Raw genomic sequence first — 19,694 nt, forward strand, 5'->3', positions numbered from 1 at the left:
CTGGTTGCAGGCTTATGCAAGAGCTTATCCAGCAACACTTGCTGCATGCTCAGGAATGCATGAAGTGTCAAGCTGACAAGGGTCGATCAGAGAGGGTGTTCTCAGTAGGTGACAAAGTGTTCTTGAAGCTATAGCCATATGTACAATCTTCTCTATTGCGCCGAGCAAACCACAAGCTGTCATTTCGTTTCTTTGGGACTTTCACCATCCTAGAGAAGATTGGACCCGTAGCCTACAAATTGGAGTTACCACCATCCTCCTCGATACACCCGGTGTTTCATGTGTCCCAGCTGAAGTTGTCGCCTAGAACTCAACAGGTATCTTCTACCTTGCCTTTTGACTTGCAAACCTTCCAAATGCCACTGCGTGTTCTTCAGCGTCGCTAGACTTTGGGAGATCATCCCATGGAGCAAGGTCTCATACAGTGGTCCCATACTCCACCAGAGTTGGCTACCTGGGAGCCGCTTGTCATTTTGTGACAGTAGTTTCCGTGTGCGCTGGCTTGGGGACATGCCGGCTCTGAAGACCCGGGGACTGTCAGCAGCTCTGGCCCGCGCGGCACCTAATCAAGAAGATGCCACTTCCAGGTTGCCTACCGGCCCACTTCCAATCAGGCCCAAGAGAATCATGAAGCCCAGCTCTAGGGTGACCGGCCCATCCTAGATCAACTAGGAACCAATGTATAAGTAGTAGGAGGATTGGAGAAAGAGGGGACATGAACAGAAAATGTAAACTCGAATTCAGTTTAATCATTCCTGGTAGCTTATTCTTGTAATCTGTTCTTCCTGTATTCCTTCGGCACCTTGGGTGCTAACACTGTATTCTTCCTTTTTTTTACCACAAACGGTCCGCGCCTTGCTATACATCATACGGGGCTGGAGTGGTGGTGCGCATGCTGATGCTGAACATGCCTACAGTCTTGTGCTCTGTAATTCTGTATCTCTGAGTTCTGATGCTCGTGCGGCAGCGGACTCCATCCATGCACAGTGTCAGTTGTCAGCGCATCGCCGTGTGAACTGTGAACTCGCGTTTTCTCGATCGGTGCACGTTCCAGTGGCTCGCTCCCTTTCACAGCTAGGCCGCACCCGCACGTCCGAAGGAGTATGCTTCTGTTTGAACCTTGGTTTGTCACGAGGCAAACCAAAAGAACCAATTTAAAAGTACGTCGTTTGAATCCTGGGGGTGGGGGGATTGAAAGTTCTGCATTCTAAGTTAGATCAAGGATGGCAGCCTCTGGACGTCCGAATGCCCATGGTTGCGGTCTTTTTTGCATCCCGTTTCGTGCTTTTCATGCTGGGCCCACGTTGGCTAGACATTGCCCGTGTGTCCGCGCCTGCGTTTCGCGTGCCCACGTGGAGGCCCACGCCATCCGGACGTCGCTTGCGCAGGACTGCTCATGCCCTCTCTCGCGCTTCACACGCACATATCAGTGCAACACCCGATCTACTGTTGTAACATTTAAAAGAAGACAGATGAAATACTTCTAAAACACTTAAAAACCATTGCAAAACATACATAACATCCAGATAATACTTGCAACATATATCCAAAACAGTTGAAACAATTGCAACATAAGGTTGAAACACTGTAAACACCTGAAAACACTTGAAAGCCATTGCAAGCATATGCAACATCCAGATAAAATGCTTGCAACATACGTCTGGTAAACAAATAAACATTTGGAACGAACGTTTGCAACATGCGTGTATAGCCATTGCAACATATGTAACATCTTGATTTATTTTTGCAACAACATGTGAAAACACTTACAACATACCTCTGAAACATCTGAAATAATTGAAACATACGCTTGCAACAAGCGCTTCAGCGCAACATCCCTTGTTGCTTGCCGCACGACGCCCCCCGCTGCGCAAGCCACCATATCGCTACCATCCAAGACAATCCACGAGCAGGCCGCCCATCAGCACGGGCGACGCAAAGGTCGTCTGCGTGAGGAGGGGGCCAGAGGCGCATCAAGGCAGCTGGCAGAACACGACGCATAACAAATAGGAGGTCCGCGCGGCTGCGTACGCCTGTGGCTGAGGAGTTCATCTACTTCGCGCAATCGGGCAGAGGACTGTGCCATGGGGTGTCAGGGGAAGTGGCCGGAGAGGCAGCCACATCAGGCATCGGAGCAAGCCGAGGATGACACAAGGGCCAAGAGGAAGACAGGCGATCGTGGCAGGCAGGAGACGCGATGGAGAGGAAGGAAGACAAGCGGCCACGCTCAGAGTGCGGTAAAGATGCCTGCCGGCACGACGGAGCACGGACGCAGCACCGTAAAGCTTCTCAACTATAAACACCAAGGATATACGACGACTCTCCCCAATGATCGAGTTTTAGGACCTCGTGATGACTTTGGCAAGCTGAATAACACAGTGCCTACTAATGCTAGGAGCGCCATATGGTCTTAAAAATATATTTTTAAGAGAAACAATGAGAAAAGTACCATATATTCTACAAGACACTCAGATCCTCTTTGACGGAGCTTTTTGTACTTGGGTAAAATCCTTCCAAATGCGCTCATGAAATGGCTCTATAAGAGAAGATATAGCGGAAAGAAACCATTTTTTATACTAGAAGGGTGAATCCGCCTAAGTGTAGCTTCTCCGACTAAATAGGTCCTCAAATTTAACCTTGGTTTGCCACAAAGTAGGATTGATTTGGTTGAAACTACAAAATCCAAATTTACCATGCGCATACGGTTGTGGGTTGAATTTTTTTTGTGACAATGCACATATTTCTGGTTTTAATGTAATTTTATCAAAGATGCATCAAACAAAAAATTATTTTATTAAAACACATATAACGTACTAAGGACGCGTTTAATTCGCTTCTTCACCGCGCCGCATCGTGCACGCTTTTGGCACGTTTTCGCAATTGCGGTATGCCGCAAGCCTTGCAACCACATCCTAGTTTATTTCCAAACCGTTTCTCGCCAAAAGTATGGTGTTGAAATCGAGCGTGACACTTTTGGCGTCGCTGTGCAGCCAACTGTGGCAACAGAGCAAACAGACCCTAAGACCGTTTGCTTCTAAATACGTTCCCCCCTATAATAGCCATAATAAATATCACTTTTGTCTGTAGGTTGGGGAAAAAACTTGTCTTGTGTAATTTAATTTCCATCGTCTTATACTTATTACTATTACTATGTATCTTTTTGTTTTGCCATCGAAGAGTGAAGATTCTACCCTCTTGTTGCATTTAATTTTGGTGATCCAGTCCCATGTCCATGTGCAACATTCCACTCCGTTACCTAAAGTTGATGAGGGAGACAAGCAACAGAAAAGGATAGGCATGAATTCCTATCTCAGCGGATATCCAGGATCGGTTCCTCCAGAACACCTTCAACAAGAAACTTCCAACACTAGTACTATACTATACTTGTAGATAATAAATAAATAGAAGAAATTCCAAACTAAATAAAGAGAGAAAAAAGAATTATTAAAATCCCAGAAAACCACGGGCGCTGAGCTGCCCCGGGGCGCAGCGAGTGCGTGAGCCGGCCGTTGGCCCCCACTCCGGCCTTGTATTTTCCCGAAAACTATATATACCTCCGCGCTCCCTCCCCTTCCCCTTTCCCTTTCCTCCCTCACACCCACCCACCTCCCGCGGCTCCCAAGCCCTAGATGTCCCCCTCCCCCACCTCCTGCCCCCGCCGCCCCGCCGCCGCCGCCGCCGCCCGCGCCCCGCGCCGATCCCGCCAGATCTCGCGCGAATCGGAGGCCCCGCGCCTCTCCGTGGCCCGATTCGCCGGGAACGGCGCCGATTTGAGGCGGTTTTGGAGGTGAGGTGGGGGAGGTGCGATTTCGGTGGTCCTGGGCCTCGCGGGGCCCCGTGGGTGGATGCGGTGGAGCTGCCGTTACCAGCCAAGGTGGAGTTCGGGAAGATCCTGGCGCCGGCAGCCGCGGAGGAGGGGGTGGACGGGGCTGTCGCCGGAGGTGGTGGCCCCGGAGGCGGGGGCGGGGAGGTGCTCAGGCGCTGCGCCGACGCGGATCGGCGGCACGGTGGTGGTATTGCCCCTCTTCTCCCTCTGTTTAGTTGTCGTCATGGTGGAAGGATTCGGTGTGATTTGGATTTTTGGTGGGGGAGTTAATTTCACTGCTCCTGTGTCTGCTTGTACTATGTAACGGAAATTCACGCTGCTTCTGCTGCTGTTATTAGTGGGGATGCTATAGTTATTTAGCAGGTAGTAAGTAATTTCCATTTCTGTGGTGGAGGTGGACAGGGAGCACGGTGCTTCCATTTTGTGTCTGGATTGTTTTGTTGCTAATTGATCACGTGTGCTTGGATGAGGATGAGTTTCCGGCTGCCGTGCAGAGATGTATGTTAATGAATTATGGCATGGGAAGGGGAAGCCAGTTCGATGACTTACTTAGCAGATTTGTGAGCTCTTCCCATGATGATGCCTGCAGCCAGTGGCGGAGCTCGTGAATCTCGACGCCTAGGGCCACTATCTAAGCGCGCACCTAAACAACCCAAGCTCAGCCATTCACAGATAATTCACAAAAGTGAACGAAAAGATGCATAATTTAGTGATATATCAATTCCCCGCTTAATCATACAAGAAATTTGGTAAAACAATAACACGGTACAAAATAAGTATGTAACTAAAGTGATTTGCTTCATGCCTTTATCCTCGCCTCCTGTATCTGGATCAACAACAGCGTGCTACTTAGGCCAGAAACAACTGAAAACAAAGTTGGAAATGAAACATTTAACATTGCATATTTGGAAATTAGGAACAAGTGAACGATGTGCTGACTGCTAGTACTAGCTTGTTCTGGCCGGCCGCGGCGGTGTGCTACTGGTCTGCAGTGCAGGAGGCCAAAAGCTGTTGGTCAGCTTGTGCTGTGCGGTTTTGCCTTTGTTGCAGCCTGCAGCAGACAGCAATGTAAGAGTCGCTGGCCCTTGGCCATCTGTGGCTGACCGCCTGACCCGTCCCTGCAGCATACCGGCGCCGCGGACCCTTACCAGCGCCAGCTCCTCGATATGGCAGCGCGCCACCGGCTGCCCGGTCTCCTTGAAGTAGCAGCACCGATGACCATGGTCGCTGAGCCCTTCATGTGGCCGTGTTCCGCCGCTCGATTTTGGCCAGCGGAACACTGGCGTTCGATTTGGCCAGCGCTATCGGCGGACGCTACGTGATTCTGTGCTGGGGTTCTGGATTGGAACGAGCGCAACTAAAAGAGAAGACAGGGCAGGCTGTTGCTGGGCTGGGGCACGAAGAATTACTAGGACAAAGTTTCGGCCACCTCGATTGAGCCCTGAGACTTGAAGGGTGCTAAGTGGGGTTTTTGGGCCACGTCTAGGGCCACGGCCCTAGTGGCCCTAGGCCCATATCCGCCCCCTGCCTGCAGCTTTGATGTTTTTTTCCCCCATGTATCAGCTGATCTATTGTTTGCGGTCTGTGTTGGTTATATGTTCTTGTCTGCAATAGATTACATATTATTTTCTTTTTCTTGGCAGCTTGTAAATGCTTGTGTCTGTGTACATAGTCCTCTTTATTATGTTTATTATGTGATCTTGAGGTGCTTGCAATTGATTGTCTAGTGCCCCTGTTATCTGGTGGTCTATAGTTGTCTTTTCTGGTTGTTGTAGTGGCATTTACTTGGTCCATGTCATTTAGAAACATCACTTTGCTGTCACTCCTGTTCCCTCCCTTCAAAGCCTTCCATGTTGCTTCATTTGATTCCATGAAACTTTTTCCTTTGTGTCACTTCGCAGCATGGACCGTGCGTCAGTGCCCATTATCTTTGTCATTGTCTTTTCATACTGCATTGGTTTCTTTATTTACAATAGAAACGCATATGCTATATTTTATGCCCGTTTACTTATGTTGCTTGGATTGGGTAGTTCTGGTTGACTTGGTGCTACTTTGATAATCCCATTTCCTGTCAAGAAATCCTCAAATATGTATGTTGTGATCCTCAAATCTGTATATGTATGTCGCGATCCTCAAATCTGTGCATGATTGTTTGTGAGTGTATCAGTGTTGCGAAAAATGGGCAGAATTTGCAACAATTCAACCTTCCAAAAGTTGGCTATTGCTTTGCGCTGAGCAGGTTCCCTTTGGGACAAGTTATTATTTTGTTCGATTTATCGCATAAAGGACTACGATATATTTCGCTCAGCTGCATGTCCATTGGAGTCAGTTCCTTGGAGCTCCTTGCAGTTGAAATTGAATAATTGCCCTCAAACAGAACTCATGCAGTGACCTTTCCTTATTGGAACATGAAACCAAACACTGCATCATAGTTGTTTTGCACCCTGATTCTGGTTGTACGTTATGCAGACTGCATTTTACTTGGTTGCATATTGGATTCCAGCAATGAAATGAACAGTTTTGTTAAACTTTTTTATTTGTGTTTCTTTGTGAATATTGAGTATTTTCTGTGAGGTTCAATTCTACTTTCCTCTTAAGTTTCTTATATTTATATTTATATTTTTTCGGGACATGCAAGAGAGCTGTTTGTCATTTATCAGAGAATCAAAGAAAGGGCCGGTCCCTTACAGAGCCCTAGGGGTGATGATCAAACTTAGACACGCACGCACAAACACTGGTCATCCTTGCTGATTGTGATATTTGCATGCATGGTTTTATTTACTGTCGTATGTACTTTGGACTTACGTTCTTTTCATGTGTTGGTCATTTGGCCATAGACTGGGGAGATAGGTGGAACTTAAATTTTTAATGGGTGTTTTACTATCTGTTTTGTCTTATTTTTTTTCTGTAATCTGTTACAATTATGTAACGGAAAGTTCCACAATGCAACTGTTGTGTCATGGTCTTTGTTCTCTCTTCTTTTAAAACCTTATATAAGTTCATTTTTTTGGTTAGTTTTCCCATGAAAGTAATGTGTTAAGTTACTTTAGAGGGATTTTAATCATGGTTCTTAAGGCAGTAGGGCTGAGTTGTGGCGAGCCACCCCCTTCCAATTGCCTAGGTGACGCCTAGGCGGTCATAAGGTGAGTAAAGGCTACGCCATATGAATCTAACACATGTGGCTGAGGAAAAAGGAAAATAATAAAGAAAAAGGAGGAGGGAGGAGTAAGAAGGGGCTGGCTCAGCCCATCAGCTGCCATGTAACCCTCCCCTGGGTGACCTACATGGATACATTTAATGGGGGCCCCGATTCCCAGCGCCGCCGCTCGCTCTCTGCCTCTTGTGTGAGTGCTCCCTCCCTCAGCGCAGCTTGCTCCTCTCATTCTCCAGATGCACCGCCGCCACCTAAAACTTCTCCCTCCTGCTTCTTCCTCACTGCTCTACGCCCTCAAATCAACTACTGCTGCAGTTTCCTTCCAGATCGGCTGTGCCGCAGTTGACCGTAGCAAGTGCTGTGCCGCCCACTGGCACTGGAGACAGTGGGGATGGCAGCGGCTGCAGGTTCTTGGCTTTGCTTGCTCTCTACCCTCCCGTTCTTCCTCTGTTCTCCCTCCCTCGCTCTCTTTCGCTGACTTTTGGTCATGCCGATGGGGTCACCCAGATTTCCAGCGTGCCTTATCGCCTAGGTGACGCCTTAATAGCCATGATTTTAGTAGGAATTTATTCATGAACTTCCTTTAGACTAGAGGATTTTCTGATGGCTGATAATGGGATGAGTTAATTACCATTGAACGCAAAAATTCCTTTGAGAGCGTTTAGATTGATTGGCAAGGAACGCACATGTCAAAGCATGTGAATCTTGTAACCTTCAGAAATAGAATATACTTGCCCACTTTCAAAACCATATACAACTTCATCCTCCTTTTGGGGAAAAAAATTATAATACATGCGAACCTATATACAACACCTCTTCTGTGCCGTTGGAGCATCCTAATCAACGCCTGGCTGGTCCACCACGCATCCGCATGGCCGCATGCTGCCTGGAATATCTCCGCTGATTTCGCGAATCACGGCTTAATCGCACACGGAGACTGATCTGATGGCGTACGAGGGGTGCTGTACGGGGGTTCACGGGCATCACGTAGGCATATAATTTTTTTCCCTCCTTTTGGGCTTGCTTGGATGTTGAATTGCTTTTTTCTTTTGGCCCATTCATCCATGAATCTTGCTCATACCCTGAGAAAATATCTTTGTATCCTCCATTTAAAATTAAAGTGAAGAATATGGTTCCTTACAAAATTTTCCGTTATGTTTTTGGAGTATTCTGAGAAAATATCTTCGTATCCTCCATTTAAAATTAAAGTGAAGAATACGTTTCCTTACAAAATTTTCTGTTATGTTTTTGGAGTATTCTGGCAATTATATTATCTCTCTAAACGTTTTATTTATGTATACTGTTTCTTTAAACTAATTCGCTACTCATTTGTATGTTAAAAACACATGTGCAGATGTGAAGCAGCACAACCAGAATGCAGAAGGCTTTCCGTCTTATAGAAGTAAAAGGACGTCTTTGGAAGTCCCTATGCAGAAATCTCTTGGTTTTGGCTTGAAGTCTGAAAACGGCAAACGGGATTATGTTGCAAATGATACGGTTCAATCCTTGCATAAGCAAGATAGTAAGATAGTGACAAAAAAGACCATGAAGTTGTTGGACGTTCCACCTTATTCAAAAAGGCCGAAGCTTGAGCCAGTACAAACTGGTAGAGATGCTGAGGCTAAGGGACATGAATTCATATCACAGAAGAATGTGCCTGATTTGACACCATGCGCAGCATCTGGTAAGTTATAAACTTTCTTTATTCATTTGCAATTGTCCAATTTGATGTAGTTCGTTTTTATTGCCCATGTTAGGACAATCCACTTTTATTGCCATGCTATCGTGTTTTGATTCAACATTATTTCTTGATTGCACTGAATTCCTCGCTGCTTCATCTCTCATCCTTGGGGCCTTGCTTTTATTCAATTTCTTCGCATAGATAACCTTCAATTGCTTGCTGATTTCCATTTCAAAAGTTAGAGTAAGCTACATCTGCTTTGATTCATACAATTACAAGGCAAATATCCAAAGCTGGAATGGAAGCTAAGTTTGTGTGGGACATTCTCAATCTCGGCAGCAATGGAACTATGTTTGCCAAGCAGATTGCAAGGATGATGTAGTCTTGTATAACTGTGACTAAATTTTGTAAAGGGGAGTGCACAGGTAGAATGGGATAGCTTGGTTATTTTTCCTGTGGAGGGTGCTCTCGTCCTTTTATCTCTTATTCCTATGAAGTTTATATCATGTAATGTTTGAAACCTCCCTGATTTGAGGTGGTCTTTCCTATTAGTTTTCCTCTTATGACACTGTTTCCATAGGCTTGGGTAACAGCTAACTCATCTGTGGCAGTCCGAGTATGCCTTGGTTTTGTTGTCTTAATATGCTAAAATGATTTAAACGAAGTAATTAATGTTGCTGAATAACTATACCCATCATCAAGAGACTATATTCAAATGGTTTAAGTATCTAACAGCAGTTGATTAACTGCTTTAGTGGGCTTTGGTCAGGTAAAGATTGGTTCACCTTTTTCTTGTTTCTGGCTGCTAATTGATGGCATTGGGTCAGGACATCCCATTAGGAAATGGATTTTAGCCGTCTCATTATAGTAAGTCTAGAAATCAGATGGCAGACTGAATGAGCCAAAAAGAAGAAAAAAAATGTGCCTGTTCTTCCTGCTACTTTCTGGCCACTTTGCTCATATAAAATTAATAGCCACTCATTAACCCCATCTGCCGTACTAGTTATTACTTGTCATATTTTTAAAAATTATTTTAGTGTTCAAACAAGTGATGGAGACACGGATGACTTCCCGATTAGGATAGGACTACATCAAGGGTCAGCTTTGAGCCCTTATCTGTTTGCCTTAGTGATGGATGAGGTCACAAGGGACATACGAGGGGACATCCCTTGGTGTATGCTTTTCGCAGACGATGTAGTGCTAGTTGATGAAAGTCGGACAGGAGTGAATCAGAAACTGGAGTTATGGCGGGAGACTTTGGAGTCCAAACGTTTTAGACTCAGTAGAACTAAAACTGAGTATATGAGATGTGACTTCGGCACTACTACTCGGGAGGAGGAAGATATTAGTTTGGAAGGTCAAGTAGTGCCTAGGAAGGATACCTTTCGATATTTAGGATCAATGCTACAGAGAGACGGGGATATTGATGAAGATGTTAGCCATAGAATCAAAGCAGGGTGGATGAAGTGGCGCCAAGCATCTGGTGTCCTATGTGACAAAAGGGTACTACAGAAGCTAAAAGGTAAGTTTTATAGGACGGCGATTAGACCTGCTATGTTGTATGGTGCAGAATGTTGGCCTACGAAAAGACGACATGTTCAACAGATAAGTGTCGCGGAAATGCGTATGTTGCGTTGGATTTGCGGTCATACAAGAAGGGATCGAGTTCGGAACGATGATATACGTGATAGATTAGGGGTAGCACTAATTGAAGAAAAGCTTGTCCAACACCGGTTGAGATGGTTTGGACATGTCCAACGGAGACCTCCAGAGGCACCGGTGCGTAGTGGAATCCTAAGCCAGGATAGTAACGTGAAGAGAGGCAGAGGAAGACCGAAGTTGACTTGGGTAGAGGCAATAAAAGGAGACTTGAAAGAATGGAATATACCTAAAGACTTAGCCTTAGATAGGAGTGCTTGGAAAACAGCTATTCACGTGCTTGAACCTTGATTGCTTATGCTGGTTTTCAACTCTAGCCCACCCCAACTTGTTTGGTACTTAAAGGCTTTGTTGTTGTATTTTCTTGTTTCTGGCTGGTAATTGGGGGGGGGGGGGGGGGGGCTTAATGGCACTGGGTCAGGACATTCCATTAGGAAATGGATTTTACCTTTCTAATTATAGTAAGTCTAGAAATCAGGCTGCAGATTGAATGAGCCAAAAGGAAGAAGAAATATGTGCCTGTTCTTCCTGCTACTTACTAGCCATTTTGCTCGTACAAAATTAATAGCCACTCATTAACCAGACCTGCAGTACTAATTACTCCCTGCCATACTTTTTTTAAAATCTTTATGCACATTTGATTTGATATAGTTGAGTGCTCATTTGTTCTACTCGCTTTAATGCACATGCTGCTGTTCTGTTTGATATTCTGACAATAAATAATTTTGCACTTATCCTAATTATACACAGAAAAATCTCGGTTGCTCAAGCAGAAGCGCATTTCTGATGCAAAGAGAATTGATAAGAAGAATATTAGGTCTGGTGTCAGATCAAAATATGATTGTTTCTCATCAAAGGCTGGTCTAGCAAATTTTGATTCTGGTTTCTCAGGAAACAGCGTACTTGGTATGTAGTAACTGGTTGCATCTACATCATGCATTTATATCTTAGCACTGCTAGTTATTTCTTTTGTTAAGTCTGATCACACGAGCTTAGTGGATAGGTGGATGTCAAATGTCTCTGTATGAAGGTCTGCTAATTGTTTTCCTAACATTGTGGTACTTAGACATATTAAATAATTCTATAGGAAGGTTAACTCTTGATTTAGCAGTATCTAGCTTTTGCATACTAAATGCTGCACTGGTACATGTTATTCAGAGTCTGCTTACTTTTGACCATGCCATTCTCCAAAGATTTCTGAAGCTCTGGTCCCGGTCATATATTTCAAAGCCTCATCCTCTTAACTTATATATGATAATGGACTCTAGTTATGCACTTACAAGCAATTATGGTTAGTTGTATGTATGTATGAGCTGTTTCCATTTTCTTTATCGATTTGTCCATTCCATCGTGTGGGTTTTGGAATCAACTCCTAGGGATTGAAGTTCAGTTGAATCTTGCGTGAATGTGATTGTAACCCTTGATCATAATAGTATTTTTTCTTCCTGTTTAATCTTTCCAAAAAAGGTTTCCAATTGCTCTTCTCATCTTATTTTCTTTGGAGTTTGTTTTCACACTCATTCAAGGATTGGCAGTAGCAGTAGGCATGATGTGGTTCTTTGAGTTATCAATATTTCCATGTCTCTCTTTAGATCCCTGCTTTTTAATAACAAAAATGTTTATTATGTAGTCTTTTTTGTGTGTGTTTGATGATACTTTGTTTGTTTCTTTGTATGCCTTTACTTGCATAAACTAATTTGGCAGGCCTACATACAATCTTAACAATGCTATGTTATTTAGGTCTTGATGCCTTTTTTTTGCAGTGTATGCTTCTATATTATTTATGCCATGTGGCCTTCGTAGTATAAAATTTTCTTTCCCCATCTCATATAGCATGGATAACATTCAAAAATCTCTGCCTTATGGTCAAACCGATTTGCATCAACTTACAGTGGTTGACATATTTATTCAGGAGCACATGGCCTTAAATCTGATGTTCGTGACATCACAAATCACATTGAGAACCTCTCATTGAGCGAACTTCTCGATGGCACTTACAAGTATTCCAGCTTAGGAAGAGAGAAAGGAAAGAAGGTATTGCGCACGAAAGAGGAACTCCTAGTCTCTGTCAGAAAAGCTTTTTCTATGCTTTCTGACATGGACTATTGCCATGGAAAGGACTCTAATATCATTCTGAGCCCTAAACTTCCTCCTGCAAGCACTTCTAGCTGTGATATCAAAGAGCAATGTGGTGACAAGCCATCTCCCTTGGTTAAGGTAAGTAAAATATTCAGTGTTACTACCAATATCATGTCTGTGCCTCAAAGTTTGTTGGACCTTTTTAATACTACTACCCAGGACTCATCACAAATCAATGTCTGTGATACTGCACTTCGTCATCCAAAAGATATCTTAAGCCGTTTAACACTTCCTCATCGACAAGATCTGGACTCTCTTTTAGCATCTGGAAGTGAGAGCACAGCTGGAGTTAAGCCTTATATGCCTTCCATGACAGTTCATGGAGCTAGTTTGCCACCATTTCCTTGGTCACACTCACAGGCTGGGGGCTGTCGACAAAGTGTTGACTGTGGTAAACATGGGTCAAGTAGGAGTAACTCCCAGTGGCAATGGGTGCGGGTTGGATCCAACCTCACTCCTCTAGATTATGAAGATACGTCTGTCCATAGAATTGATGATCTCCTTCAAGAGATGGATGCAGTGAAATTATGTATAACGGATTCATGTGATGGACAATATAATTTGTGTGGCACGGAATCAACTTCCGGATCACTTGTACAGAACATTCACTCAAGAAAAATTGGGGGTGAGCATGGTTCTCAGCAACTGCAACCCCTGGATCATGTTGACTCTTTAGATGGTTTCCAGAAGCATGACAGTGAGCATTCTCTTTTAAAAACTTCTCAAGGTAGGCCAAAATCTATTTTGGAATAAGTTACTTTGGTATTCATATTACCTTGATGGAAATAGTACTCCATTCCAAATTGCAAGTCGATTTGCCTTTTCTAGGTACGTAGATTTTGCTATGCACCTAGATATATGTACATGTATGTAGAAAAGCCAAAATGACTTACAATTTGGAACGGAGGGAGTAGTTGCTAAGAAATACCATATGTATCTAGAAAAGCCAAAATGACTTACAATTTGGAACGGAGGGAGTAATTGCTAAGAAATTAAATTTGAATAATTCGACATGCTTATAGATCACTATTCTAGATGTACAAATGCTTTGTTGGCCTCACATGTTCAATATTATATTGAACCATATTATGCCTTCTTGTGTCATGTAGCATTTGCAAGTTAAGCCAGAATAGAAGTACCTAGGAATTCTTTATCTCTATAGCTAGGCACTCGTCCTGTATCCGAAAATACTGTTTTCTGGGCATTCATCTGGTATTGCTCATTTTCAGTTTATCTTACTTTTGATGATTTACTTATGTGAGCTTTCCTTTCTCACAAGCAGTATCGCCAAAGATACAGCGTGCCGCTGAGATCTTATGTGATATGAAAAGAAGCACTGAATCATGGAGTGGCCAAGGATACAGCAATGGGGCAATTAAGTGGCCAAAATCACCATCTGAAAAGGTGATGAAAGCCCGGAAGCCCTCATCCCAGTTTGGTACAACTGAGAGCTCATCAGGTTCTCGTAACAATGATGCAACTTGGAATGGGAGCAGTCACTCTACCAAGAAAATTGTTGACAGGAAGAATGATTCTGCACGCTTGAATAACCCTGGTAAGGGAACTATAAAGTGGCCTGTGCCTGTTGAAGATAGTGCTTCTCCTGTCAGGTCCGAGCGGGGTCTTATGGTCGATACGAGGCAGCCCCATGGAAACGGCGGAAGGCATCCGGTCCAGGTGTCATCACAAGCACGGCTTGAGAAGGAGTATGAGAACCAGCAGAAGTTGAGGAAAGCAACACTGACCTCTTCTCTAGGATCTGCAGGAGATTGGAATAGGGAGAGGAACAGGAGAATGTGAAGTGTACATTCATGTCAAAATCATAGGCTACCGGTATATCGTCTGGGGGACAGCGGAACCAGGCAACTGTTTCATAAGAGGTCACAGAACGTTGGGAGATGTGATAATTTAGGTGGCGGGTGATGTATCTATTGGGCCATTTGTTGTTGGGGAAACTGTTGTAACTAGTGTAATTTCTTTTTTATTACCATCATATCACAGGTCTCGTCTCACTATCGTCCGTTGTGTATTACTAGTATGTGTCGAGCTTTTCGTAAAAGTAATAATAGCAGGCGAGGTAATTGCATTCCAGCTCTAAGTCTTGCTCATTCTGATTCTGAGCTTATTGTCGCTTATCGGCATCGGCATACGACTTCCAATTTTGATGGTTGGAACTTGGAAGCTCAATGTTTTATCGTCAGTCATGTTAAATCGTCATCTGAGTCTTCATTTAAAAAAAAATCGCTCTAGTCGTGTGAATTATCATTGTTGTTTTTTTTGGATTATTGCATCCGTTGAATGTTGTTGTGGCAGAACGTGAATATGTGGCTTTTAAGATTTACCACACTGCGTATATATGCTTAACGTGCTTTGTGGAGCTCTGTGCTTGCAGATAGAACGGCCTGCCTGATTCAAGCTCAAACTCTTATTTTTTTGGGTGACACGGAGTTATGCAAGTCGAAGTCTGGTCCACAACTTGGTATTCTGCTTATACATGTTTCAATTATGCTACGGGACGACTAGCGTCCTATGCTACGGGACGACTAGCGTCCGGACCGTGGCGTTCGTTCGGACGAAGCTCCCACACCCATGTCTGACGCGACTCCCTTCATCTCGCGCTAAATCCCGCTGCGGAGGCAGCGTCCATCCGAACGGATCTCTGCGCTTGCACCCAACGCCCGCATTGCATCGCCCGCTCGCCCACATCGCGCGCCAGCATCTAGAACCACACCCCCGCGTCCGCACGTGAACCATGGCGGCGCTCCGGCAGCAGCACCAGGCCTGCCGCGCCCGCACTTAACCGCGGCGGCGTCTCGGCAGCAACACCAGGTGCCTACGGCAGGCCGCTGCTCGCCAACCACCAGCGCGCATTGCAACATATGCACACCCGATCTACTTTGAAATATAAAGATGAAACAATTGCAACATACAACTGAAACAGATGAAACATTTAAAATATGCTCTTGAAACATGCATGTATAACCATAGCAACATATGCAACATCCAAATCCATTTTTGCAACATAAGTCTGAAACATCTGAAACACGTGAAAACAAACGCTTGAAACATGCGTGTGCATCTATAACAAACATATATAACATCCAGATAAAAACACTTAAAACATGCGTCTGAAACACTTTGAACATAGGCTTGAAACATGCGTATATTGTCATTGCAACATATGAAACATCTCAGATCTATTTTTGAAACATCCAGATGAAACACTTGAAACATAAGTTTGAAACGCCTGAAATAATTGAAACACAGCATTGCCGGCGGCCACAGCTTACATGGTGGGGAACTTCGTAGCCAGCAAGCTTGGGGTAGGGGGACGTCGAGAGCAACGGTCCAGTGTACACCCCAGCGCAGCGCGTAGGCCTCTCCTTCCTGTCGACAGGCGTGCTAGATGGGGATGCAGGCACAGGCCTCCCCTGCCTCTCCTTCTGCGACGGGCGAAGTGGATGAGGGCATGGCACGGGGCGCAGGGCAGCGTAGCATGTGGCTGGGCGCGGCGGCATTGAGGAAGGCGGGCGGGAGTGCAGCAGAGCGTGGTCGAGGAGCGAAGTCACGGACACAGTGCTGCGGCGATATTTTTTTTAACAAATTATGGTGTCTGAAGGGGAACGGACATAGGAGAGGATGAGAAAGCCTCGTGGGCATTACCGCCACTAACGGGGCTGTCCGTCCGACGGACGGCATTACCGATTATGCTGGGTAGGCAGGCGCGTTGCCGCAGCGCCGGTTATGGTAGAGCACATGAACAGTCAGCGATCAGTAAAACAATTTTTGAACAGTGACCAACGTTCAACAGCAAAACATTACGAATAGTGTTGTACAGGAAGAACGGACAGTGCCTGACGTGAACAATATTGGAGAGAGCACGAATTAACAGAGGACAAGCAGTGGTGAACATCATCTAAACAGTTGCAAAGGTGCTCACAGGCCTTCATTTTATATCTATTACAGCATGAATTATTTCGGATGTTTCTAGATACATTTGGGGCATTGCATCTATGATTACAATAATGAGCATCACCGACATGAGCATATTGATGATTACTTGCGGCTTAAACCAGTCATAAGGGCAATCCTAATGAATGGTTTTCATGTCATTATTAAGGTGCAAAGTAGACAAAATGCTGACATAGCATTGGGGTTAAAGAGGAAAGATAAGAAAATAGTTTCTCATACAAGAAATAATATCTACATGGAAACCAAGATAGAAAGAGCTGTGATAGGTAGATGATAGGAGAGAGAATATAGATGATTGGTTGCAATGTAGTAACTATTTATTGGGAGTATAATTTCCATGTGTAGCGTTCATATTAATTGACAAGTATAGAAACTATTTCATAGTTTTATGGTTGGAAGTACCATAGTTGTCGTGGACCAATACTAGGGTACCCGAAGAGGATGGGCTAATGATCGTTATACGTTAATCCATCCAGGCAGTCAAAGGTGTGACTACAGCTCCAACCGACACCGAGGCCGCGGGCTCCGCTTCACCCGACCTCTGGCCGCGGGCTCCGCCTCGCCCGACCCCATGGTCGTGCGATCTGCCTCGCCCGACCTCTGGGGGCGGGCTCCGCCTCGCCCGACCTCTAAGGGCGGGCTCCGCCTCGCTCGTGCGATCTGCCTCGCCCGACCTCTGGGGACAAGCTCCGCATCGCCCGGCACCGAGGCCGCGGGCTCCGCCTCGCTCGACCCCCGAGGGCGAGCTCTGCCTCGCCCGACGTATGAGGGCGGGCTCCACCTCGTTCGACATCTGAGGGCGGACTCCACCTCGCCCGACGTCTGAGGGCTGGCTCCGCCTCGCCCGACGTCTGAGGGCGGGCTCCGCCTCGCCTGATCCCTCAGGCAGGGCTCCTAATGGAAGCTCACGCCGCCGCTAACCATTACGGGCCAGAAAGTACAACCTAAGGTCAAACTTCTAGCATCGTGCAGGAAGCGGTCACGTCTCAACACGACCCGTCCCCACAACATGTCATTCCAGGGAACTCACATCACCCACAGTGACAAACGCGTGGTCACTATGCTGCCTACTCCCTGTACGGCCGCTGATCAGCACGCTGGTTCGTCGCGCCGCCCGCTGGGGCGGACTAGGACATTACGACCTGTTGACAACGCTAGGGCATGGCATCATTGGCGGATAGGCACCCGGCGTGGAGCTGTCCCTGTCACCACATGTCGTGTCTGCGGGGCCCACACAAAAGGGAAAGAAAGGCCCGACAACCCTGAAGGACTTCCTCTCCCTCTCGTTCTCATCTTTTCTCCCGTTGTAACTCGTGCTTTCCCTTGGCCTATAAAAGGGAAAGCAGGGCGTCTCATTAAGGGGCATCGCACCGCATCAGATCAAAAACCACTAGCATTGAACCTCGAATACATAGCCGAGCAGTGACCGAGCTCTCGATACCCATTCGCTCTTTCCACCAGAGACTTGGGACCTGTCCCTCTCTCGCCTATTTGTAACCCCTACTACGAACTTTTCAGTGCTAGTAACAGAGCAACACAACAAACTGGATATAGGGACATTCCGTCCGAACCAGTATAAACCTCGTGTCCTCTTAGCACATCATCCGAGCCAGACGCGCAATATTAGAAATTTACTCGTTGGTGTTTACTCGAAACACCGACAGTTGGCGTGCCAGGTAGGGGCCTTTTGGGAGTCTCGACATCCACACCAGGCTTTGGATGGCCAATCACAATATCAGCTAGGTCCCAAGAGCGCACGTGCGCTTTGAGGACCTGGACTTCACCGTCACGATGGAGGGAGAGCTGGCACTGGCTTCCATCATCATTCAGCCTCTCCACTCCGCTGGCCTCGATGCGAACGCTGAGGCGCTTAAGGAGCTATGGCTGCACACATCGGAGGCCCACACCCCTGGGAGTAGCCAGCTCCTCGGCTTCGACAATGAAAGGATAGAGCGCTAGCTTGGTGCCTTCTTAGGACCCCGACCGTCTCGGGAGGACCTACGCCACCTCACCTTCTCGTTCGCCAATGTCATGGCACAACTCACCAGGGGAGAGCCCGTCTCCTCGGAATACCTCATCCGGAGTGCCCCGACAGTGCTCTTGTTTGGTCTCCGTAACGTCGCAGAGATCGTTGGCCACCTTGTGGCGCCACACATGCCTCCATCCCCCTTGAACGATGAGTTTGTGGGGGTGACCGAGTACGTCTCGAAGTCTTTCCACGACCTTCTCGTGGGAGAAACGGAGTCTCCCTCTAGCTCTGTCTCTAGTAGGAAAAGCCATCACCCCTCTCATGAATGCTTCATGGCAGGTACCTCCGAAGGACACGTCGAAAGCATCCGTGAGGAGGAGGCTACCCCAATGAATGACCTCGACAACGAGGTCGAGGGTGATGCAGGGGCCCAACCCCGCCTGTGGGTGGAGCAACTGAAGGCCTGGCACTGAGAGCTCGAGGAAGCATGACTCCAGCTCAAGCAGGAATGCATGGAGCTCGATCGCGAGATCAAGCGCCACGGAGATGGTGGGCGCACACGCGCCATGGCTCGTGACTTGAACCAGAGGATCATTGAGGATGATGAAGCCCTCCCACACTTCACTCGAGCAAGCCAGAACATCGCTGTTGCGACAGCCTTGCTCCGTGGGCTTCCGGGGGCTACGACGCCCAATGACTGTCGGGTCCATCATGAGATTCGCATGCTGCTCAAGCGTGCAGCGGCGCAGCAGGCCGAGAGCTCGCTGTCTCAGTGACGCAAGCTCGACGCTAGCCAACACATGCCCTTAGAGCGTCCTGACAAGGACGCATCAGTCCACCAGGTGCCACAAGGCGGCAGGCAACGCATCACAGTTTCGGTGCATGAGCGCCTCGGCCGCAACCGTGACACACGCGACACCCTTGACTCCCATAGGTGTACCCACGGTGATGCGGGGGAGGGGGCCAGCCACGGCTACCACCCTCGACATGGTGGATGCTACGACAATAGCGAGGACCAAAGCCTGAGCCACGGCCTACCAGGACCTCAGGCCTTCGGCCGACACATCCTCAACGCTGCCTTCCCGCCAAGGTACCGACCACCAACCAACATCCCAAAATACTTTGGGGAAACAAACCCCAGACTATGGCTCGAGGATTACTGACTTGCCTGCCAAGCCAGTAGGGCAGATATTTCATTATCTACAACATTCCATTATTCCTGGCCAATTCGGCACGAACATGGTTGGAACACCTTCCGCCCAACAGAATCTAAAGTTGGGCGGACCTAAAAGAG

The 19,694-nt window shown here is 46.6% G+C and overlaps 1 protein-coding gene across 1 annotated transcript; it reads left to right on the forward strand.

Annotated features, from left to right (window-relative positions):
- Positions 1-510: 510 nt before the first annotated feature.
- LOC136465499 (uncharacterized) lies at positions 511-14,548 on the forward strand. Its single transcript, XM_066464206.1, has 7 exons — positions 511-587; positions 3,457-4,013; positions 8,335-8,664; positions 11,071-11,226; positions 12,233-12,537; positions 12,619-13,186; positions 13,742-14,548. Exons 1-7 carry the CDS (start codon positions 511-513, stop codon positions 14,257-14,259), a joined length of 2,511 nt encoding a protein of 836 aa, XP_066320303.1. The 3' UTR covers positions 14,260-14,548.
- The last annotated feature ends 5,146 nt before the right edge of the window (positions 14,549-19,694 follow it).

This window comes from Miscanthus floridulus, chromosome 7 (assembly GCF_019320115.1).
Source record: "Miscanthus floridulus cultivar M001 chromosome 7, ASM1932011v1, whole genome shotgun sequence".
NCBI lineage: Eukaryota > Viridiplantae > Streptophyta > Magnoliopsida > Poales > Poaceae > Miscanthus > Miscanthus floridulus.

What these genes read in the sequence shown, in the direction of transcription:
- LOC136465499 (XM_066464206.1), top strand. Translation starts at nt 511, where the DNA reads ATGCCGGCTCTGAAGACCCGGGGACTGTCAGCAGCTCTGGCCCGCGCG. An exon ending in GGATCGGCGGCACGGTGGTG is followed by an intron (nt 4,014 to 8,334) that starts GTATTGCCCCTC and finishes ACACATGTGCAG; the next exon opens with ATGTGAAGCAGCACAACCAG. An exon ending in CTCAGGAAACAGCGTACTTG is followed by an intron (nt 11,227 to 12,232) that starts GTATGTAGTAAC and finishes ATATTTATTCAG; the next exon opens with GAGCACATGGCCTTAAATCT.